The sequence below is a fragment of the Carcharodon carcharias genome, chromosome 7 (genome assembly GCF_017639515.1).
Source record: "Carcharodon carcharias isolate sCarCar2 chromosome 7, sCarCar2.pri, whole genome shotgun sequence".
NCBI lineage: Eukaryota > Metazoa > Chordata > Chondrichthyes > Lamniformes > Lamnidae > Carcharodon > Carcharodon carcharias.
The window spans coordinates 7,922,636-7,946,942 of record NC_054473.1 but is presented as its reverse complement, the minus strand read 5'-3'; the positions used below and the strand labels follow the sequence as shown (position 1 = coordinate 7,946,942).

Here is a 24,307-nt window from a genome sequence, read left to right as displayed (position 1 = left end):
AATTTTTTCACCCAGAGGGTGGTGGAAATCTGGAACTCACTGCCTGAAAGGGTGGTAGAGGCAGAAACCCTCATAACATTTAAGAAATATTTGGATGTACATTAGTGATGCCATGGCATACAAGGCTATGGGCCTAGTAGTGGAAAATGGGATTAGAATAGTTAGGTATTTGTTTGGCTGGCGCAGACTCGGGCAGAAGGGCCTTTTTCTGTGCTGTAAACCTCTATGACTAACACATTTCTATTAAATGGTGTTGGAAGCAGATTCATTTGTAATGTTCAGAAGGGAATTGAATAAATAGTTAAAGGAGCAAAATTTATTGGAGGGAAATGTACAGGAGTGTCACAGAGTCATGGAGGTCTACAGCACAGAAAAGGGCCCTTCGGCCCATCGAGCCTGCGATGGTCAAACAAGTACCTACCTATTCTAATCCCATTTTCCAGCACTAGGCCCATAGCCTTGTATGCCATGGCATCACAAGTGCACATCCAAATACTTCTTAAATGTTATGAGGGTTTTCTGCCTTTACCAACCTTTCAGGCAGTGAGTTCCAGATTCCCACCACTCTCTGGGTGGAAAGAGCAGGGAGTATTGAGACAATTAGATGGCTCTTTTACAGAGACAACACAGACATGATGAGTTGAATGGCTGGCTTTTGTGATGTAAGATTCTATAATCGAGAGAGGAATGCCACAGTACAAGGGGTGATGGTATATTTTGAAGCTGATAACAGTGTAACTTTCCTCATTGGAACAATGAATTGATAGCAATAGCAATAATCTCCCACTGAATTATGCTACTACATGCAATTTGTGTGTATATTTTTTAGTTGACATTGCCTTTTGGAATTTAATGCAGTTGTTTCCTGGGAATATGTTGATTTTTTTTCTCAGGGGCTGCTTCACACAAAAGTTTGACATCAGTGCTCAAGGGTCCTATTATATGGTAGACCAATCATTTGTTTTTACTTGCACTTTCTGCAAACAACAGCCTCATGGAACTATAAAAGCAAAATACTGCAGATGCTGGAAACCTGAAACAAAAACAGAAAATGCTGGAAAAACTCAGCAGGTCTGACAGCATCTATGGGGAGAGAAACAGAGTGGATGTTTCGAGTCCATATGAAGGAGAGTCATAAGGACTCGAAATGTCGACTCTGTTTCTCTCTCCACAGATGCTGTCAGACCTGCTGAATTTTTCCAGCATTTTCTGTTTTCCTGTCATGGAAATATAAACTGAAATCAGAACAAAGAGTTCTGTTGCTATGTTTTTATCCACACCACCTCCTCCTCCTCCTCCTCCTCTCTCCCCCCCCCCCAACAAACAAATGGGACTCATCTGTACAAGTTTCCATGCTGTGATTGCATTACCAGGCTGCATGGTGTCTTCGTGTTTTATCTGTGAACATCCTCATAGAACCCCTCGGAAAAATTTCAAAGTCTGGGGTGCCACTGAGAGCTGGTTAACAGACAGAGAATAGAGAGTAGGAATAAATGGGTCATTTTCAGATTGGCAGGCTGTAACTAGTGGGCTACTGCAAGGATCAGTGCTTGTTGCCTCATCTATTTACATTCTATATCAATGATTTGGATGTGGGGATTAAAGGTTAAATTTCCAAGTTTACAGATGGAAGTGTGAGTTGTGAGGAGCATGCAAAGACGCTCCAAGGGGATTTGGAGAGGCTAAGCGAGTGGGCAAAAATTTGGCAGATGGAATGAAATGTGAGGTCATCCACTTTAGTAGGAAGAACAGAAAGGCAGAATATTTCTTAAATAGTGAGAGGCTGGAAATGATGAACTTTAATGGGGTTTGGGTGTCCCTGTTCTCAAGTCACTGAAAACTAACATGCAGGCACAGTGAGCAATTAGGAAGGCAAATGGTATGTTGGACTTTATTGCAAAAGCATTTGTGTATAGGAGTAAAGATGTCCTACTGCAATTATATAAATGATTGATGAGACCGCACCTAGAGTATTGTGTGCAATTTTGGTCTCCTTATCTAAGGAAAAATATACTTGCCGTTGGGTGAGTACAATGAAGGTTCACTAAGTTGATTCCTGAGATGGAGGGATTGTCCTATGAGGAACAATTAAATAGACTGAGCCTTTATTCTCTGAAGTTTAGAAGAATGTGAGATGATCTTATTCAAACATGCAGAATTCTTACAGGGTAGTTGCAGGAAGGATGTTTCCCCTGGCTGGGGGTGTCTAGAACCAGGGAACACAGTCTCAGAATAAGGGGCAGGTCATTTAGGACTGAGATGAGGAGGAATTTCTTCACTCAGAGGGTGGTAAATCTTTGAAATTCTCTGCCTCAGATTGCCATGGAGGCTCAGTCATTGAGTCTGTTCAAGACTGAGGCCGATATATTTCTACATATTAAAAACATCAAGGGATAGTACAGTAAAATGGTGTTGAAGTAGAAGATCAGCCAAGATCTCATTGAATGGCGGAGCTTACTTAAGTATTTTTTTCTATCTTTTCCGCCTCCCTGGTTAATTTGAATATTTTGCTCCTGCCAGTTTATCAATTCCATTCTGTTTCACAGCTGCTGCTGTGCCTTTTAGATTCAAAAGCTAAGTCTGATTATTTCCTTTACCCATTGCTTTTTGAGCCTACCTTGCTTAGCATCTTCACTTCCTTTATACTCAGTTGCCTTTTTGCCACAATTCCTACAGCAGAAAATCTTTATTTTTGAATGATTATTAGTTATTATTTGAAGAGACATGAATTTGAGACCTGAGTTTCTGTGGTTTTCTGAGGGAAGAAGGTGAGAAATGGTGGGTTAAGAAAGTGGATACTAAAGTGACCCAGGTGACCTACCTCTTCACCTTTGAACTACCAATGTCAGCCCAGGCTCTGTTAGTAACGCTCTTGCATCTTGAGTCAGAAATTTGAGTTCAAGCCCTGCTTCAGAGAGTTGAAGACGAAATCTAAGCTGACACTTCCACTGTAGTACTGGGGGAATGCTGCATTATTGAAGGTGCTGGCTTTCAGATTAGACATTTAGAGGCTCCATCTGCCTGCTCAGCTGGGTGTAAAAGATCCCACAGTCACTGTTTCAAAGAAGAGCAGGAGAGTTCCCCCTGGTGCCCTGACCAATATTTATTCCTCAGTCAAAATTACAAAAACTGTCCATTATCACATTGCTATTTGTGGGATCTTACTTTGTGCAATTGGATGCTGCCTTTCATACGTTATGACAGTGCCTACACTTCATTGCCTTGGGCTTTGGGCAATCCTGAGGTTGTGAAAGGCACTGCAGAAATGCAAGTCTTTTTTCCTTTTTTAGTAGCTTGAGCCCTGTATCCTCTCTTCTTTTCCCTCCCGCATGGGTTTGGGTGTATGTTATCTGTTCTCTGCATAAGGTCAGTGATGCATTTATTGCCCAGCCCTAACTTGCAAGGCCACTCTGGAGGGCATTATGGGCCAACCATGTACTGGAGAACTTGTGTCACATATAGGCCAATCCAAGTAGGAGTAGCAGGTTTCTTCACCTGAAGAATATTGATGAAACGGCTGGGGATTTTGTGGCAATCCAGCTGTTCTGTGGCCATCGTCTGGTGCTGGGTCACAGATTTATCGAATTGAGGTTCACAAATTGCTGTAATGGGATTTGAATTCACTATCTTTAAGTGGTGGGTAGGGGGTGGATTGTGTAAACAGAGGATAATTTCTGCTGCAATCTTTTAAATTAACAACCTACTGACAAATAGTCATTTGGTAGTACAGAACTTGAGTATTGCTGAATAGACACATGTCAAAGCTTTTTGTCTTGCATTCATGAGGACACTTCACAAGAATACCAATAGAAGGGAAAAACAACAATATACTGTATGTGAAGAGAGTGCTGAGTCGTTGCCAAGTGGACTCATAGGTAGGGGTGTTGCCACGGAGAGTGCATCAGTGATGGCGACTAACAGTTAACTGCCAAGCATTGTTTGAAATTTAAACCAGGCAGCTTGACCAGGCAGTTAAGACTTTGCCCTGAGAAATGTCAGCAAATAGCTATTGTTTATTTTATTTAGATGAAGCAGGCCTAATGCATGTACATATTCTTTCTGCCTGCAGAGAACAGGGCCCTGTGTTTTAATATATGTAGCTTCCAGTACACCCAAATGCGCCACACTGCTAGCCCGACTGACAATCTTAAATTGGTTATCACTGTATTTCCTAGCACACTGAGGATTATTTAGCAAATGTTGTTTTTCCCTTAGATTGGTATTCTTGCAAAGAGTCCTGATGAGTGCAAGATGAGAAGCTTTGACATGTCTTTTTTTCAGCAATACTGATGTCTACTGACATTCTAGTGTGGCTGGTGCCTGTGCAGTTACGCCCAAGAAAGTGGTAAATGTTAGTGGTTTAATTTGGGGAATCGCAACTCATCCAGCTTTTAACCTGTAGTCTTTCTGCAAATCCTCTTGCAACATCCAATTGATTCAAGAGAGTTTACCCCACAGCCCTTTTTGAGAAGAATCTCTTGACTTCAGGCCCAAATGAGTCATTTGTTTGAATTGGTGCAATAGTGCTCTCTTCTACTGGTGTTAATCAGGAATGAAAACATCAAGCATCAGTGAATGAGTGTTTTGCAGTGAATCAGTCACTATACCAACATAAGTATCGTAGAAAGTTATTTGCAACACAGAAGGAGGCCATTTGATCTGTCTTGCCTGCCCGGGCTCTTCTGAAAGAGCAGTTGTGCTTATTCCCACTCGACTGCCTTTTGTCCTTGAACTTTGTGTTCCCTTGCCCTCAAGTACCTGTCTAGCTTCCATTTAAAATTAGTTATGAAATCAGCGTTAACACCTTTTCAAGTAGAGTATTACAGACCCTCATAACTGAGCAAAAAAATCTTGTCCCCTCTTGATCTTATGGCAGTGGTTTTAAATCTTTGATCCCTGGTTGTTAACTGATTTTTATAGCAAGGAGTCGGAGTTGAAAGTGCAGTGCCTTAACTGCAAATAGAGTTTTCCCTCCAGCGAGGGTTAATGTTATGGCCAATCTGCACCAGGCATTTATATGTAATTCAGTATGCTAACATTTTGTGTTTTAATCAAGGGTCAGACGCGTGTCAGATTTTTTAAAGATGTTCTCAGGACTGATTGCAAGCAGGGTGGAGTATAAAAGTAGGGAAATCTTGCTACACCTGTACAGGGCATTGGTGAGACCTCATTGGAGACTGAGAGGTGATCTTATTGAAACATATAAGGTTCTGAGGTAGGATTGGCAAGGTAGATGGTAAGAAGATGTCCTCCCTTGTTGGGGAATCTAGAACTAAGGATCACAGTTTAAAATAAAGTCCCCCATTTAAGCTGGGGATGAGGAGGAATTTCTTCTCTCAGTAGGTGATTAGTGTTTGGAATTCTCTTCCACAGAGCAGTGGAGGCTGGGTCATTGAATATATTCAGAGCTGATTGACAAGAGAGTTGAGGGTTATGTGGGGGTGGGATAGACGGGAAGGTGGAAGTTAAGGCCACAACAGCCATGATCTTATCGAATGGTAGAACAGGCTCGATGGACCGATGTCCTGCTCCTATTCCCTATTCTTATGATCTTATATGTGTGACTCGGAGAGGAGTTTGCAGTTGGTGGTGTTACCATAAATCCACTGACCTTGTCCTTCTGGGCAGTAAAGGTCATTGGTTGGAAGTTGCTGCGAAGAAGGCTCCAGTGGGCCAGTGGCGGAAGGAGTGAATGCTTAAGCTGGTGGATGCGGTACTGAACAAGCGGGCTGCTTTATCCTGGATGATATTAAGGTTCTTGAGTCTTGTTAGAGTTGCAGTCATCCAGGCTAGTGGAGAGTATTTTATCACATGCTTGACTTGTAGATGGTAGACAGGCTTTAGGGAATAAGCAGGTGAGTTACTTGCTGCAGAATTCACAGCCTTTGACCTGCGTTTGTTGTCAAAATATTTATATGGCTGGTCCAGTTCATTTTCTGGTCAATGATGATTCCCCAGGATGTTGATAGTCGGGGGTAGTGATGGTACTTCTGTTGAATGTCATGGGGTGATGTCTAGATTCTCTCTTGTTGGAGATGGTCATTGCCTAACAATTGTGTGATGTGAATGTTAATTGCAGTTTGTTACCCCAAGACTGAATATTGTCCATGCCTTGCTGCATTTGGGCACTTTATGCTTCAGTACCTGAGGACTTGCAAATAGTTCTGAACGTTGCGCAATCAACATCAAACATCCCCACTTCTGATGTAATATTGGAAGGAAGGACATTGATGAAGCAGCTGGGGATGTTTGGGCCTGAGTCACTATTCTGGGAAAGTGCTGCAGCAATGCCCTGGGATTGAGATGATTAGCCTTCGACAACCACAACTATCTTCCTTTGTGCTAGGTATGACTCCAACCAGTGAAGAGTTTTCACATTGGCTTCAATTTTGGTAGGGCTCCTTGATGCCACATTCGGTTAAATGTTGCCTTGATATCAATGGCAGTCAGTTTCACTTCATCTCTGGAAATTGGCTCTTTTGCCCATGTTTGGACCTAGGCTATAAAGATGTTTGTAGCTGACCTGTCCAGGCAGAACTCAAACTGAGCAACAGTGAGCAGGTTATTGATGAGTAAGTGCCGCTTGATGGCACTGTTGACGACACCTTCCATTACATTGATGATTGAAAGTAAACTGTTGGGACAGTAATTGAGCAGATTGGATTTTTCCTGCTTTTTTATGGGCAGGACATATTGGGACCGTTTTCCATATTGTCAGGTAGATGTTCATGCTGTAGTTGTACTGGAACAGCTTGTCTAGGGAGATGGCTAGTTCTGGAACACATGTCCTCATCACTACAGTTGGGATGTTGTAAGGGCCCATAGCCTTTTCTGTAGCTTGTGTGTTCAGCTGTTTCTTGATACCACACAAAGTGAATCAGATTGGCTGAAGACTAGCATTTGTGATGCAGGGCTTGTCAGGAGGAGGCTGAGATGGGTCATCCACTCAGCACTTCTGGCTGAGGATGTCTTTTGCAATGCAACGACGTGTGGGCTCCACCATCATTGAGGGTGGAGGTGTTTATGGAGCTTCCTTTGTTAGTTGTTTAATTGCCCCCTACCTTTTATAACCTGGTTGCGACAATACTGCAGAGCTTTGGTCTGATCCGTTGATTGTGTTATCGCTTAGCAGAGGCATCATGCTGTAGACAGAGCTATTTACCATGAACTTAATGCTGTGTTGTAGCTTCACCAGTGCTGAAGTCGTTACATTAGTGGACTATTCATTGCTACTGTGTGCAGTTTTGGGATTCATATTTAGGGAAGGATATACTTTCAATGGGGGTGGTACAGTGAAGGTTCACTAAATTGGTCCATGGGTGAAGGGAATGTCCTGTGATCAGAGGCTGAGCAAACTGGGTCTATTTTCTCTGGACTTTGGAAGAATGAGAGGCGATCTTATTAACATGGATAAAGGGCCATTTAGGACTGAGCTGAGGGGAAATTACTTCACTCGAAAGGTTGTGAATCTTTTGAATTCTCTGCCTCAGAGGGTTCATTTAAGGCTGGGATAAACAGATTTTCAGTGTCTGAGGGAATAGTGGGATATGGTGAGCGGACAGGGAATTGGAGTTGAAGCCTAAAATGAGCCATGATTGTATTGATGGCCATGGTCTACTCCTCCTATTTCTTGGTTTTGTGAGACTTGGGCTAATGATCCAGAGATATGAGTTCAAATTCAACCATGGCATTTGGTAATTAACTTTTAAAAATTTCTTTCATGGGATGTGGGTGTCGCTGGCAAGGCCAGCATTTGTTGCCTCTCCCTAATTGCACTTGAACTCAATGGTTTGCTGGGCCATTTCAGAGGGCAGTTAAGAGTCAGCCACATTGCTGTGGGTGTGGAGTCACGTGTAGGCCAGACTAGGTAAGGATGGCAGATTTCCTTCTCTAAAGGGCACTGTGAAACAGACGGGTCTTTGCAACAATTGATGAGAGTTTCGTGTTCACTGAGACTAGTTTTTTAGTAATCCTAGATTTATTAATTGAATTCAAATTCCACCAGTTGCCATGGTGGGATTTGAACCCATGTCCCAGATCATTAGCCTGGACTTCGTGATTAATAGTTTGTGACATTATCACTAGACCACCATCTCCCTCTAAAACAAAGCTAATGTCAGTGCTGGTGACCATGAAACTGCTGAATTGTTCATTAATGAACCTTTAGGGAAGCAAGTCTACCATCCTTAACCAGTCTGGCCTACATGTGACTCCAGACCCACTGTACTTTTAATTGTCTTCTGAAATGGCCTAGCAAGCCACTCTGTTATATTTAAGGTGGTTTACCACCATCACCTCAATGGTAATTAGGGATGAGCCTTACCAGTCACGCCCACAGCCTGTGAATGAATGAATAAAAACAAGAATGAAGATAACTGTGCAATTTTCACAGTGTATCACCTCTAATGGCTTTCCCAGTCAGGAATTCACTGTGCAAACTTAGGTAGGATTGAAGCTTCTGCACATGCAGCAAAACCAGTAGGGGTTGTCACTGGATTTACTTACACTACTGGTACCAGTTCAATGGCACTCAAACAAAATATTCCCTATGCAATACTGTTTGTTCAAATTGCTTCTCCTCTGCAGCTAACACCAATACTGTTTACAGGTGTTCTGCAGTTCAAATGGGTATAGTCTTGAGTATTTTGTCTAACCACTATTGCGCTCTACTCAACTGCTGGTGATAATCTCTACATTGATCTTACTGTTGCTCTTCACTTTGGGGGAAGGGGGCCAGAGATACATTCATCCAATTATCAATTGAACAACTATTATTTAAGTTTTTGCTGTTGTCTTAGTGTCAGAATGTTATGAGTTTGAGCCTCACTAGACTTGAGAATGTAATCTAAACTGACACTCCTTCCCTGTTGTCTGTGCACAGTCACTGTGAAGAATAATAGATTCAGTTTGCTGACCACAACTGTGAATAAGATGGCTGCCCTTGTGTGGAGGGAATGATGCCTGCAATTCATAATTTAGCACTCCATTTATTTGGCAGATTTTTGGGCAGTTCCAACTTGTATTTTCCTTTCAGCCACCAGGGGTCTGAACTAAGATAGACAGCTCCTAGAAAAGATTACTAAAATATATCCCTAGTTTCAGCTCATTCCGATCTTAGCATCTGCACTCTGTCCTGTCTTTTCAAAAGAAAACATGAACTGACTTTGTTTTGTTGGACTGCGTATTTCAAAATGTCAAAAGAGTCATGGTGAGATAGTTTCCTTTTTTATTCTGCTTTTGGTATATCAAGAGTAGTATAAGCTTGAAACCCTGAATAATGCACTATCACTTTCAACTGGATGGATATATTGGGGTATTTGGTGTGATTCTGTGCTCCTTGGGATATGTAATTGGTGGGATGAATATGGACAGTTCCCAAAAAGAATGTGCACAAACCAAAAATACCAGCCCTAATTTGAGAAATCTGATCAGACAGGCCACATAGTGGATGGAATGAGAAATGGAAAAATATAACGGTGCATCAGTGTTTTTGAGGCTGAAACATTGATAGGGCAGATGAGAGAGCCATTCCAAAGTATGCACAATCTTTGAGACTGTTGTTTTCCCTGGGAGAGATTGAAGTCTCACATCAAAGTTAATTTTAGTATCTTTCTACCAACCATTTCTCAATCACTAAATCTTTCTCCCCACTAATTGCTTCATATGTGCAAAGCATAAGCACGTGTTTCTATTTATACTTCACATTACCTCTTCACCTGCCATGTGTCGCCCCGCCTTACATTGCTGCTACATTCTTCTGAGATCTTCGCACAGTCCTGACTTTTTGTATTTCCTCAATTTTGATTGTTTAACTATTAGCAGCTGTGCTTTCAGCTGTCAAAGCCAACACTGTCAAATTCACTCGCTAAATCTACTGCCTGTGTACTTCTTTTAGAAGCTGCTTAAAAATGCTTTGCCCAAGCCGTTGTCCCAAAAGCTTCTTATCTCCATGGTGTCTCGTTTTGCTTGATAATGCTTCTTAGGGCCTTTAACTATGTTAAGCGTCTTATATAAATGCGTGTAGTTGCATAGATGGAGCAGTTGGTGGAGAAGAATAATTCTGTGAAAGTTGTTTGTGACTGGAAAATGACCTCTCTCTTTCTTTCTCTCCCCCTCACCCCCTCCCCCTGTTTCTCACCCGCCCCCCTCCCGCCGTGAGCAGCTAAGCAGTTCTTGTTAAAATTTAAATTTGAAGAACAGGCTTTAATGTTTTTCTCTATTATGCTGTGTTTTGGTCTCAAAAAATATCTACAGGCAGCACATGTGATGTGATTAAAAGATACATTGCCTGCGGTTCCATTTTTAATGCCAACTGAAACTCGTCCACTTGTACCACTTTACAGGCAGTAGGATATGGATCTTATCTTGGGGTCTCTTTATACCAGATGTGTGCGTGATCTCATCTCAGAAAGTATCTTTTTCCTATTTCATGAAGTTAAAGCCACAAATGACAACTGAAGGTTTGGGGAAGTGCTGAAATAATTAACCATGTATCTTCATCTCTAAATTTGACTTCACCAACAACTTCCATTAATCCCAGCATATCTGGAATTTTACTGTCCATATCATGAGTCACGTAAAGTCCCACTGAGAATCACCACCCTCCCACCCGATCCTGCTATCTCCTAAATGCATGCAGTTTAAAATCCTCTTCCCTTTTTATATTTACAGTCTCTTCTAGCCTTCTGTCCTATCCTGTGTCCTCTAGTCTTCTGTGTAAACTTTTCTTCCACCACCCAAGTGGAAAATGCTTCAGCAGTCTCCACCCTGCTGTCTGGAACATTTTCTTCCCTGCTATCTAGGAAAGCTTTTTTAAACCTCATTTCTTTTTAGCTAAGGCTTCTAACGTCATTCTTAAACTTTCCATGCCCCCACTGAACCCTCTGTTTCAGGTTATCTTTCCAGGATTCATTCTTCGTTTGTGTAACCTCAGTATTCCCCTTTACATGGGGGAAGGTGCAGAATTAGTATGAGTGTCTCAGTCTCTACCTGTTATTGCACTCCAGAATTATCACACGTTATTACACTCCAAAATTAATTTTTTTTTTAAAACACACTTTATGTTTTTGTGCCAGCTGTGGCTCAGTTGGCAACACTCTTGCCTATGAATCACAAGATTCTAGATTCAAGTCCCACTCCAGGGTGGAGTACAAAAATCAAAACTGACACTTCAGTGCAGCACTAGGGGAGTACTATATTGTCTGAGGTGCTATCTCAGATGAGATGTTAAACTGAGGCCCCATCTGCTTGCTTGGATGGATGGAAAAGATCCAATTGATGCTATTCAGAAGAGCAGGGAAGTTTTCCCTGGTGTCCTGGCCAAAATGTATCCCTTAATAAACAAAACAGATTACCTGGCCATTATCACATTCTGTTTATGGGAGTTGGCTGTGTGCATTTTGGCTGCAGTGTTTCTTACAGTACAACAGTGACTACACTTCAAAACTACTTCATTGGCTGTAGAGTCCTCTGAGAAGTCGGTGGCCATGAAAGGCTCTATAAAAAAAGCTGTGATAAATTACTATATAAAGTGTAAGTAACAAGCTTATTTAGTACATTGGGTAGAGGGACACAATTGGGAAATGTCATTTTCTATCTGTTTGTCTGCCTTCAGCAACCAATCAGTGGTTCATCCCAGCGGTGAGGGGGGATATTCCTGCAGGCTGTGCAGCCTACGGATTCGTATGCGATGGGACTCGACTGTTGGTGTTTGGCGGCATGGTGGAGTACGGAAAGTACAGCAATGAGTTGTATGAGCTACAGGTAAAATGTTGCCTGTAAAGTGTCTTGAGGCATCCTAAGGAGTTGGTATAAAATAACGTGTTTTTTTTTTAGTTTCTGCCACTCCCCTCATACATCTCAGGAGATGTTGAGATCAAATGTTTCCCCCTCCTTTGCTGCTGTCCATCCGACATTAGTTAACACACTAGAGATTGGGCCTGAATCCTGAGCTTCTGAGTGTAACATGTTGTGGAATAGTTATACTACTGAATCATTAGGCAGGTCAATCTTTGTTGTCTTAGCATCTGTTTGGGGAGTTCATAACTTCAGTGAAACATTCTTCAAAGCTCACTGCACTTTTTCTCGACAATCTGACAGCTGTTTTTATTTGCTTGTTTCTCACTAAAGCTGTTGAGCCAAAAATTACCATCATGAGTTTGGAACACTTTATCCCAGTTCTGCAGTTCCAGGAAATGTTTTCCAAATAAAATCGTGAATACATGGAGTTTTCAGAGCATTCATGCTGTTCTGGTCAAAACAAATATGCTTCGATCCAGGCTGGGTAAATCTCGCCTTCTGTTTCCTAAAGCAGCAATTTAAGGAGGAATAAAGAGATTCTGGCCTCTTTCCAATTACTTTCTAATGCCATGTTTATTTTAACCACATTGATGTTTAGCCATAAACTCTGAACCAGCTGATCAGAGAATTTTTATTAGTGACTGTGTGTATTGTCCTGAAACCATCACTGGCAGAATAATTCCACAGGGACATTACATTTTTTTCATGGAATGTGGGCATTGCTGGCTAGGCAACTTGTTGCCTATCCCTAATTGTCCTTAATTACCTAATGGTAGTGAGCTGTCTTCTTGAATTGCTGCAGTCCATTTAGTGCTGGTACACCCAGAGTGCTGGCAGCTTCATACAACTGTGTGGCTTGCTTGGCCATTGCAGAGGGCAGTTAAGATTCACTCATATTGCTGAGGGTCTGAAGTGACATGTAGGCCAGACCAGGTAAGGAGGCAGATTTCTTTCCATAAAGGACCTTAGTGAACCAGATGGGTTTTTACAACAATCGACAATGATTTCATGGTCATCATTACTGAGGCTAGCTTTCAATTCCAGATTTTTGTTATTAATTGAATTTAAATTCCACCAGCTGTCATGTTGGGATTTGAACCCATGCCCTCAGACCATTAGCCTGGGCCTCTGGATTACTAGTCTAGTGACATTACCTCTCTGCCATCATCTCCCCACAAAGGAAGATTTACTCACTGTGTGTGAAGTGAGAGAAAAGTTGGGAGGGGGGAACTAACTGTGACATCAGGAATTACTGGTTGTCAGTACAAGTAATTATTTTGTCTGTTGTAACAGGTGTAGTTCTAGCTGATACCTGGCTGGCATCAGATGTATTCCAAATGTAACAATGTTATTGTACATTAAATGCTGATCATTTAAATTGGATGTGGCATTCATTTTGTTTGTCAGAGGTTTTCTTTTATTCATTCATGGGATGCGGGCGTCACTGGCTGGGCCAGCATTTATTACCCATCCCTAATTGACCTTGAGAACTGAGTGGCTTGCTAGGCTGTTTCAGAGGGCATTTAAGAGTCAACCACATTGCTGTGGGTCTAGCGTCACATGTAGGCCAGACCAGGTAAGGACGGCAGATTTCCTTCCCTAAAGGACATTAGTGAACCAGATGGGTTCTTATGGCAATTGACAATGGTTTCATGGTTATCGTTAGACTTTTAATTCAAATTTCACCATCTGCCGTGGTGAGATTTGAACATGGGTCCCCAGAGCATTACCCTGGGTATCTGGATTACTAGTCCAGTGACAATACCACTATGCCTCCGCCTCCCCCTGGGCAGATGGCCGCTTTGCCCCTTTTGACTACAAACCCACACTTAAAATCTATCTGACTATGGTGCAGCTCACACCCTAGCTTGGAGGGATTAGGGTGGTGGCAAGGGGGAAGAATCATTTGATGGTAATGAGAAGTGGCAGCTCTAGTGATTTTTGCTTTTATCCTGGAAGTGTTGATGCTGGTTTCAGCATCCTTTCAGCCAAAACCAGCTCACTTCACAACGGACTGAGGATCAAACTTGAAATCGTACCATTTAAACTGGGAGTATTTTTCTCTCTCCTGAACAAATCAGGTGATTACAGTAAAAACATTAAGAACCACACTGCCTCTTTTCGCAAATCATTTAAGTTTGATTTATTTCACTAATTCTGTGCAAATACAAAGGGGTGTTAATTTAAAAGAGTTTGTGCTGGTAAAAAGTGTTTTGGAGAAGTAACTGTTCGCTCATGAATGGGGCTGTTGTCCAAGATTTAGCCTGCAGGACTAATTTTGAATTCTCAACGTCGTTTAGGCGCCACTGAGGCTGTGTAATTGACATTGAACGGTTGGGCGATATCCAAGGCAGAAATTGCCAGTCATTAATACTGTTGTGCTCTTGTATTCCAGGCAAGCAGATGGGAATGGAAGAAGTTGAAGGCCAAAGCCCCCAAAAATGGCCCTGCACCATGTGCCCGTCTTGGGCATTGCTTTTCTGTAATTGACAATAAATGTTATTTATTCGGTGGATTAGCCAATGACAGTGAAGATCCAAAAAACAATATTCCACGGTAAGAAAGCTGGGTGATTACTTTTCTCCAAAATCTTTCATCATCCCTTCCCAAGCTTGACACGACTCCAGAATTCCAGATGTGAGCTAATTTTGTAGTGGACGAATTCCAAGAAGTGACATATTTGATCAGATTGGGAATAGGAAATGGAAGATGCTTTCTAACTTAGTGGTAGGAGGCACAGCTGCATCCTGGCATTGGGAGGGAAATTAATTTATCTTCCTGTTTCCGCTGGCTTCGAGAGAGACTGGTATGAAGGAAGTCATGAAAGCTGTCCTACAAATCTGAAGAACACGTGACGGAGGGATGTGGTCATGCACTGTTTAAAAGCAATTCAGTTATTTTTCTTAAACTTAGACCTCATACATCGGGTAAAATCACACTTTGTGCAGGGAGCAAATGAGAAATAAAATACACAAGGTGGTATTGCCTTATTGCTATCAGCAGCTCGAAGTGTGGGCTTTGCACTGTCTAGCTTATCTTAACAGGTGCCAGCAGTATTGTTTGGTTGTGTGAGACCTGCATATTGGGATCCTTTGACTCAATGTCCAGTGTAAAAGCGCCTCAAATTGTGAGTCTGCCATTTTGTGCAAGTATATTGAAGATTAGCACAAATTGGCTACGGTTTACACCATACTCAGCTAGTTTATGGGAGAGTCTTTTCAAGTTATTTTCCTCCTTCAACTAAGTAATCTTCTTCCAATTCATGTAATAATCCTTTTAAAAAGAATAGGGAAGATTCAAATAAAATTTAGTGGGGGAAAGCCAAAATGAGAACAGAATGTTAAATTTGCACCTCGTCCACGTGATTGGTTGAATTAAACTTTTTGCAGGGAGCAGAATGCTAAAATTAAAGCAATTCAAGAGTGAACTGAGGAAGCACTTTTTTCACAAACAACAATACAAATCTGAAACTCTTCCCCCAAAAGTCTGTGAATCAACTGAAATTTTCCGAGACTAAGATTAAAACATTTTTGAGGTTGGGGTATCAAGAGATATGGAGCAAAGGCAGGTAAATGGAGTTATAGTGACAATCAGCCATGATCTAATCAAGGATGGGCTTATTCTTGTTCTTCTGCTGTTGTGAGTTTGGAGTCACTTGTAAGCAAGACAGGGTAAGAATTGTTGATTCCTTTTCCTGAATTCTGTGCTGTATAACTCTTTGACTCTAACACCATTAACAACAGTTGTGTTTTTATGACAAAATGGCAGCTTTTATGATCATTTTTCACTCCTGATGCCAGCCCAGAAATTACCAGCTTCATTGAATACAACTCCACAACTGGCCAAGGTAGAGTTTAAACCTGTGACGTCTGGGTTGCAGGTCCTTGCCATAACCATCACGTTACCTGTTCAGTATCTACAGAACTTAACAGTAAAATCTATAGATCTTTTCTGGTTTTCATTCAAAAAAACTTTGTTTTTTGAAAGGTATTTAAACGACTTGTATATATTGGAGCTGAAGCCAGGGTCAGGAGTTGTAGGATGGGACATACCAGTCACCTATGGAACCCCTCCACCACCCAGAGAGTCCCACACTGCAGTCGTGTATCGCAACAAGGACAAAAAAGCAAAGCTTGTCATCTATGGTGGAATGAGTGGCTGCCGACTTGGAGACCTGTGGATGCTAGATATTGGTAAATGTATTTTATTTCTATACTGGCAACAAGTTGTTTTAGGGATTTTAATATTTGGTGATCCAGTAAACCAAGTGGATACATTTACCCTCTGCGCACTGCTTTCTGGTTAATTATACCTACTGCCAATCCCCTAGAGAAGACCTGTTGAAATCAGAGACACACAATTCCCATTGTTACAAGTGCGCAAAGCCAGCTTTCTACTTTTAACTTCAAGCAGAGCCCTGATGGTGCCTTGTGAAATGTGCATTGGAACAAAGAAGGGTGGATAATTTGTATTTAGAAGACCACTTTGTAGTAGGAGCAGCTTGTGTTTGCCACCTGCTGCATTTTCCTAACATGAAAGCACCACTAGAGATGCAGGAGGTTAAAATGCACTGATTAAATGTTTTATGGAAGATGCAGAAATCTGTGGAAGGCCAATATTTAAAAGCATGATTATGTTCCTTGGTACAGTTTATCCATTTAACTTTTTTTTGTTATTGCCTTTTACTATCCCTTGCTGCCCTTTTAGACTTATGCTTGGAGACTTGTAATCTTTGAGTTGTTGGATTGTGTGGAGGAAGGGGCAGCAAAGTATTGTAGCTAAGCCTGACCCACCAATTACACAAACTAACTTTTAGCAAAGCTGAAGTGGTGACATGCACCTGCACAGCTGCCTTGGCTAAGAATGGATAACTCAGTATAGGCAAAAGGTCAACCTTCAGACCTCTTTGGCCTCTATGGTCATATCATACACTGTGCTGTAGAACTTTGTTCCCCACTCCCCACCTCCTCTTTAGTTTTTTTCTGCTTCCCTCTCTCCTAATGGTGCCAACACTTGGTATGTGGTTTGATGAATGTCTCTGTTCTCTTTCCTCACCAGAATGGCTGTGCTTCATGCCTGAATCTAGATGGTGAGTGTTGGCAGGTAATTTGGGAGTGGAGGAAATTGCTGCCGAGCTTGACCCTGATATGCTCTGTGCGCAGAAGTACGTGTGCAGTTTCCAGCCAGGTTTGCTGGATAAAGACTGCTTCTCTTATCCCTCCCTCCCTTCATCTCAGGTGACACCTAACCTGGGCCTGTTCTGTCTGGCTCAACCAACTCACTGGATGAACACCATAACAGTCAGAATTTTAAGGTTTTAGAATTTAACAAAGTGTTTGAATGTCCAAACTGGAAAGGTGCTTCAATCACAGAATGATACAGCACAGAAGGAGGCCATTTGTCCCATTGTGCCTCCGCTAGATCTTTGTAAAAGCTACTCAATCAGTATTAGTCACCCGCTCTTTCCCTTTGGCCCTGCAAGTTCTTACTCCTTCAGGTATTTAATCCTATTTCCTTTGAAAGTTACTATTGAATTTACTTCCACCACCTGTCAGGTAGTGTATTCCAGATTGTCAATAGCTGAATTTATTTTTACACATTCTCCTTATCTCCCCTCTGATCCTTTAGCCAATTACCATAAGTCTGTGTTCCCTGGTTACCAATCTGCCTGCCACAGGAAGTAACATTTCAGATTGTGGTATTTGTTTACCAAATGCTCCAACCTTTCAGGTTGATGGGATTGCTTTAAATTAATTATATTTGTACAATGCAGAGACTTTAACATGGAACAAACCAGAAGTTGCCGGAGTTCCACCACTGCCCCGAAGCCTACACTCAGCCACAATGATTGGGAGCAAGTAAGAATCTATTCTAATTCTTAAGAGAAATTGCACTGAAATTGCCGATTGTGCTTGCGTCCAGCTACACACTTTATTTTATTGTATTTTTCTCCTCCCAGAATGTATGTTTTTGGTGGCTGGGTCCCCCTTGTGCTAGAAGATGTCAAAGCTCCCACGCATGAGAAAGAGTGGAAGTGCACAAATACTCTGGCATGTCTGGATCTGGGTATGATGTGTTGCTTCTTAACTATTCCCTCTCGCAGTGCTTTTTAAGCGTTGTCCCTATGCTGTTTTGTTAATGGGAACTCTTCAGTGGAAGAGACTTAGTGCCAAAATTGGTATCTTGTATAATCACAATTGAAAGTTCTCCATAGTAAATACTTGGGAGCGATTTTAAGCTGATTTGCTCTTGCAAGTTGGGAGTGAATGAGTCAAATGGTATATAAACAATTCAACATTGTTCTTATCTGCCATCTGAACCACGAAGCGAGATTACTGCTGTTAAAAGCAATCCTGTACATCTCTAATTTTTCATTGGTAGTATTTCTGTGGAGATGTAATGAACTGGTTTCTGAAGTTTGACTTTAGACGATATTTTCTGTTTTTGGATGACTTCTCGTCCCTTCCTTTCAGTAAGCACTTGGCCAACATAGCATTAATGTGGTGGGATTTTGTTGTTGTACCAACATACCCTCAATGGCTTACTAATCTCTAATTTTTTTGTTGAACCAGAAACAATGACTTGGACTCAGATCTCTACTGAATCATTTGAGGACAGCATTCCTCGTGCTAGAGCTGGTCACTGTTCAGTCTCCATAAGTACACGGCTCTATGTGTGGAGTGGCCGAGATGGCTACAGAAAAGCTTGGAACAATCAAGTCTGTTGTAAGGACTTATGGTATCTTGAAACAGGTAAGTGCATTTTAGAGAACAGGCTGCAGTTATATATACATCACCATATGTTAGGGAAACTTAAGGTGTGTAAAGAGAAGATCGGGATGGCATTTTTTATAGGTCATAGGCTTTATATGTGAGAGCATAAGTCTAAGTGTGCTGGCCAATATTTATTCCTCAGCCAATAATGCTAAAATAGGTTATTGATCATTATTGCGTTACTGACTGTGGGACCTTGCTCTGTGCAATTTGACTGTTCCATTTCTACAGTGGCTAGACTTCAGAAGTACTTCAGTGGCTGTGAACTACCTTGGGGTGTCCAGAGATTGTGAAAGGCACTGTGTGATTGCAAGTTCTTTCCTTTATAAAAGTGATGAGGTAGCACTAAAGCTATACGAATTATTGGTTATACCATTGTTATATTATCCAGTTTTGGGCATCCTTCTTGAATAAAGCTTTCAGAAAGGGGCACGTGGACAACCGACTACCTGAATGAGACGTACGTTGAGTGAGGAGTTGAGAATTTGGTTCAGGTGGGAAGCTTTTCTTAATTGGAAATTTAGATTAGAGTTAGGTTCTTATGTCAAACATTGTTAGTTGAATAGCCTGGTTAAACAGGGAGTTGCCTGAAGTGGCAGTTATCTGTCAATCAGCCTTCCAAATCCACGACCACTACCATCTAAAAGGACAAGGGCAGCAGATACAAGGGAACATGCTGACTTGGGAATATGTCACTGTTCCTTCACTGTCGCTGGGTCAGAATCCTGGAACACTGTCCCTGACAGCACTGTGGGCGTATCTGTACCAAATGGACTGCAGCGGTTCAAGAAGGCAGTTCACCACCACCTTCTCAAGGGCAATTAGGGATGGGCAATAAATGCTGGCCACGCCAGCAACGCCCACATTTCTTGAATGAATAATAAAGAAAAAGCTGAAAGTAGCTGCTCTCAGTAGGTGTTAGTTGCAGTAGCAGAAAACTGAGTAGCTGAGTCATCAGAGGCTGTAGATAAGCAGAGAGATTTTAAACCCACATGCAGAAAGGGACGCTTGAGTGAGATGTAGACTGAGTGAGGAGTTGGGAATTTGGTTTAGATGGGAATTCAGTGCAAGGGGGAAAGAGGTGCTTCTTTTTCTACTCTCTTTCAGCCTCCAGTGGTTGATGAGTTGCCTTCCTTGTCTCCAAGCAAGGTGAGGGCAACTTTCTATCACTTTGAACTGTGTAAGTTATTAATTAATTGACTAATTAAATAACTAAGATTGGACAGAAATGGCAGGACTTGTGGTATGTTGTGACTGCAGTATGTGGGAATCTGTGGAATGCACCACAATCAATATCTGCAGAAAGTGTCTGCAGCTTAGGCAACTTTGGTTCCGAGTTGATGAGCTGGAATCTGAATTGCGGACATTGAGCATCAAGGCCTGCCTCATTATAGCCTTGGTTTAAACATGGACAAAAGAGCTGAACTCTAGAGATGAGGTGAGAGTGACTGCCCTTGACATCAAGGCAGTATTTAACCGAATGTGGCTACAAGGAGCCTTAACTAAACTGGAGTCAATAAGAATCGGGGCGAAAACTCTCCACAGCTTGCATTCGCACCTAGCACAGAGGAAGATGGTTGTAGTTATTGGAGGTCAATCATCTCAGTTCCAGGATATCACTGCAGGAATTTCCCAGGGTAGTGTCCTTGGCCCAACCATCTTCAGCATTTCAATGACCTTCCTTCCATCATAAGGTCAGAAGTGGGGATGTTCACTGATGATTACACCATGTTCACCATTTGTAACTCCTCAGATACTGAAATAGTCAATGTCCAAATGCAGCAAGACCTGGACAATATCCAGGCTTGGGCTGACAAGTAACATTTGAGCCAACAAGCACCAGGCAATGACCATCTCCAAAAAGCAAGAATCTAGCCATCTCTCCTTTATATTCAATGACATTACCATCGCTGAATCCCCCACTATCAACATCTTGGGGAGTTACCATTGACCAGAAATTGAACTGGACCAGCCATATGAATACTGCAGCTACAAGAGCATGTCAGGGACTCAAAATCCTGCGGCGAGTGACTTATCTCCTGACTCCTCCTGGCGCCAAGCTTCTTGAGTGTTGTTGGAGCTGCACTCATCCAGGCAAGATAAGAGTATTCCATCATACTCCTGACTTGAAGCTTGTAGATGGTGTTGCTTGACCAGTGCCAGGGTTTGGGATACCTGCTCAGGGCTGGAGAGTAATTTGCAATAGGAGGGGGAGGGTCCAGTGGTCATGGTCCATGTAGGTACCAAACATATAGGTAAGACAAGGAAAGAAATTCTGATGGAGAGTTTGAGGAATTAGGCACCAAATTTAAAAAGTAGAACCTCAAAGATAATCTCTGGATTATTATTTTAGCCACATGCAAATTGATGTAAGGTAAATAAGATTAGAGAGATGAATGTATGGCTGAAAGATTGGTGTGCGAGAAATGGGTTTCGATTCATGGGGCTCTAGCACCAGTACAGGGAAAGTGAGAGCTGTACCATTTTTTGGGGGGTGGGGGGGCCTAAACTTGAACCGTGCTGGGGCCAGTGTTCTAGTGAGTCATATAACTAGGGATGTAGAGAGGGTTTTAAACTAACTAGAGCGGGAAGGCATCATGTAAGGGAAGATTGAGTAAATTGAAGGGAAATGACAGGGCAATAGCTTAAGGTAACAATAAAGGTAATGATAGTCTCAGAGTATGGCTGGAAGGGATAGTGATTGCAAAGTGTGTCAGCAGATAGGGCCAGAGTTTACAAAAACAGTAAAAAAAAAAACTGAATTAAGGACTCTGTATCCAAATGCCTGCGGCATTCCCAATAAAACAGATGAATTGTAAGCTCAAGTAGAAATTCATATGTATGACCTGATGGCCATTACAGAGACGTGGCTACAAGGAAACCGGAGCTGGGATCTGAATACCCAAGGGTATGTGACATTTGGGAAGGACAGGAAGCTGGGAAAAGGTGGTGGGTTAGCTTTGTTAATTAAAGAGGGTATTAGTACTGCAGTGAGAGATGACTGCCAGTCTAAAGATCAAGACATAGAATCAGTTTGGGTGGAACTAAAACAGCAAGGGGCAGGAACCATTGGTGGGAGTTGTTTATAGGACATTAAACAGCAGTGGTAATACAAATCACAGTATAAATCAGGAAATCAGAAGTGCATGTGACAAGGCTAATGCAGTAATCATGGAGGATTTCAATCTATGCATGGATGGAGTAAATAATTAGTACTAATGTTGTGGGGGATGAATTCTTGGAATGTATGCGCGATGGTTTTCTAGAACGGTACATTGAGGAACTAACTAGAGAATGGGCTATTTTAGATCTAATGTTGTGCAATGATAAAGGGCTAATTAATAATCTTGATGTAAAGGAACCTTTAGGAAAAGGTGATCATAATATGGTAGAATTTCACATTAAATTTGAAAGTGATATAGTTCAATCTGAGACTATGGTCTTAAATCTAAACAAAGGAGACTATGAAGGTATGAGGAGCAAATTGGCTATGGTAGATTGGGAAATTGTTTAAAAGTTATGACAGTAGACAGACAATGGCTAACATTTAAAGAGCTCATACATAGTTTACAACAAAAATGCATTCCTTTAATGCACAAAAACCCAGCAAGGAATGTGTTCCAACCATGGATAACAAAAGAAGGATTGCATTAGATCAAATGAAGAGGTGTATAAAGTTGTCCAAAAAATGGTAAGCCTGAGAACTAAGCATGTTTTAGAGTTAGCAAAGGAAAACCAAGAAAAAGATTAAGAAAGGGAAAATAGAGAGTAAACTAGCGAGGAAAATAAAAACGGACTGTAAAAGGCTCTACAGGAATGTAGAAAGGAAAAGATTAGCAAAAACGTGGATCCATTACAAGCAGAGTCTGGAGAATTTATAATGAGGAATAAGGAAATGGCAGAGAAACTAAACAAATACTTTCTGTCTTCATGGAGGAAAATACTAAAAACCTCCGAGAAATAATTTTTTTAATTCATTCATGGGATGTGGAAGTCGCTGGCTAGGCCAGCATTTATTGCCCATCCCTAATTGCCTTGAGAAGGTGGTGGTGAACTGCTGCAATCCATGTGGTGTAGGTATACCCATAGTGCTGTTAGGGAGGGAGCTCCAGGATTTTGATCCAGTGATATATTTCCAAGTCAGGATAGTGAGTGGCTTGGAGAGGAATTTGCTGGTGGTGGTGTATCTGCTACCCTTGTCCTTCTAGGTGGTAGTGGTCTTGGGTTTGGAAGTTGCTGCCTAAGGAGGCTTTGAGAGTTCCTGCAGTGCATTTTGTGGACGGTACACACTGTTGCCTCTGTGCGTCGGTGGTGGAGGAGTGAATGTTTGTGGATGGGGTGCTAATCAAAAGGACTGCTTTGCCCTGGATGGTGTGAAGCTTCTTGAATGTTTTTGGAGCTGCACTCATCCAGGAAAGTGGGGAGTATTCCATCACACGCCTGACTCGTGCTTTGTAGATGGTGGGCAGGCTTTGGGGAGTCAGGAGGCGAGTTACTTGCTGCAGAATTCATAGACCTGTCCTTTTAGCTACAGTATTTATATGGCTGGTCCAGTTCTGTTTCTGATCAATGGTAACTCCCAGGATGTTGATAGTGGGGGATTCAGCGATGGTAATAGAGAATCAAAAACTAGTGTAAACAAAGAACTGCAAGATATTAATATTAATTTTAAAATGTGCTAACAAAACCAATGGGACTTAAAAGTAGACAAATCCCCTGGACCTGATAATCTACATCCAAGAGTGTTGAAAGAAGTGGCTCCAGAGATAATGGATGCATTGGTGGTCATCTTTCAAAATTCTGTAGACTTTTGAATGGTTCCTACAGATTGGAAGATGCCAAATGTAACCCCACTATTTAAGAAAAGGTAGGGAGGGAGAGAAAACGGGGAATTAGGGACCTGTTAGCCTGATATCAGTAGTCGGGAAAATGTTAGATTCTAAAATGAATGTGAAAACAGGGTACTTGGAAAATAATGGTAGGATTGGGCAAAGTCAACCTGGATGTATGAAAGGGAAATCATGTTTAACCAAATCTGTTAATATTTTTTGAGGATGTAACTAGCAGAATAGATGAGCGGGTGGACTGATGGGTGTGGTATATTTAGATTTTCAGAAAGTTTTTGATAAGGTCCCATGCAAGAGGTTAGTGTACAAAATTAGAGCACATGGGATTGGGGATAATATACTGGCATGGATTGAGAACTGGTTAATGGATAGAAAGCAGAGAGTAGGAATAAATGGATCACTTTCCGGTTGGCAGGCTGTAACTTGTGGGATACTGCAAGGGTCAGTGCTTGGGCCCCAGTTATTCACAATCTATATCAATGATTTGGACATGGGAGTTAAATGTACTATTTCCAAGTTTACAAATGATGCAAAACTAGGTGGAAGTGTGAGTAGGGTGTGAAGACACTCCAAGGGGATTTTTGAGAGGCTAAGCAAGTGGGCAAAAGTTTGGCAGATGGAATATAATATGGAGAAATGTGAGGTTATCCACTTTGGTAGAAAAAACAGAAATAGAGTATCTCTTAATGGTGAGAAGCTGGGCAATGTTGAACTTCAAGGTCACTTGGGTACCCTTGTTCATGAGTCACTGAAAGCTAACATGCAAGTACAGCAAGCAATTAAAGCAAATGATATGTTGGCCTTTATTTGAGTATTGGAGTAAAGATGTCTTACTGCAATAATATAGCGCTTTGGTGACACTGTACCTGAAGTATTGTGTGCAGTTTT

At 41.7% G+C, this 24,307-nt stretch overlaps 1 protein-coding gene across 4 annotated transcripts in view; it reads left to right on the top strand.

Annotated features, from left to right (window-relative positions):
- Window positions 1-24,307, top strand: part of LOC121279855 (host cell factor 1-like) — a 117,254-nt gene that overhangs the window by 7,393 nt on the left and 85,554 nt on the right. For 2 of the 4 annotated variants that reach the window (XM_041191317.1, XM_041191319.1), the window contains exons 2-7: window positions 11,615-11,763; window positions 14,195-14,355; window positions 15,787-15,992; window positions 17,573-17,657; window positions 17,759-17,865; window positions 18,372-18,551. In XM_041191317.1, coding sequence (XP_041047251.1) covers window positions 11,615-11,763; window positions 14,195-14,355; window positions 15,787-15,992; window positions 17,573-17,657; window positions 17,759-17,865; window positions 18,372-18,551 — 888 coding nt within the window. The remainder of the gene's footprint in view (window positions 1-11,614; window positions 11,764-14,194; window positions 14,356-15,786; window positions 15,993-17,572; window positions 17,658-17,758; window positions 17,866-18,371; window positions 18,552-24,307) is intronic. The other 2 variants (XM_041191320.1, XM_041191321.1) reach the window with 1 other exon arrangement.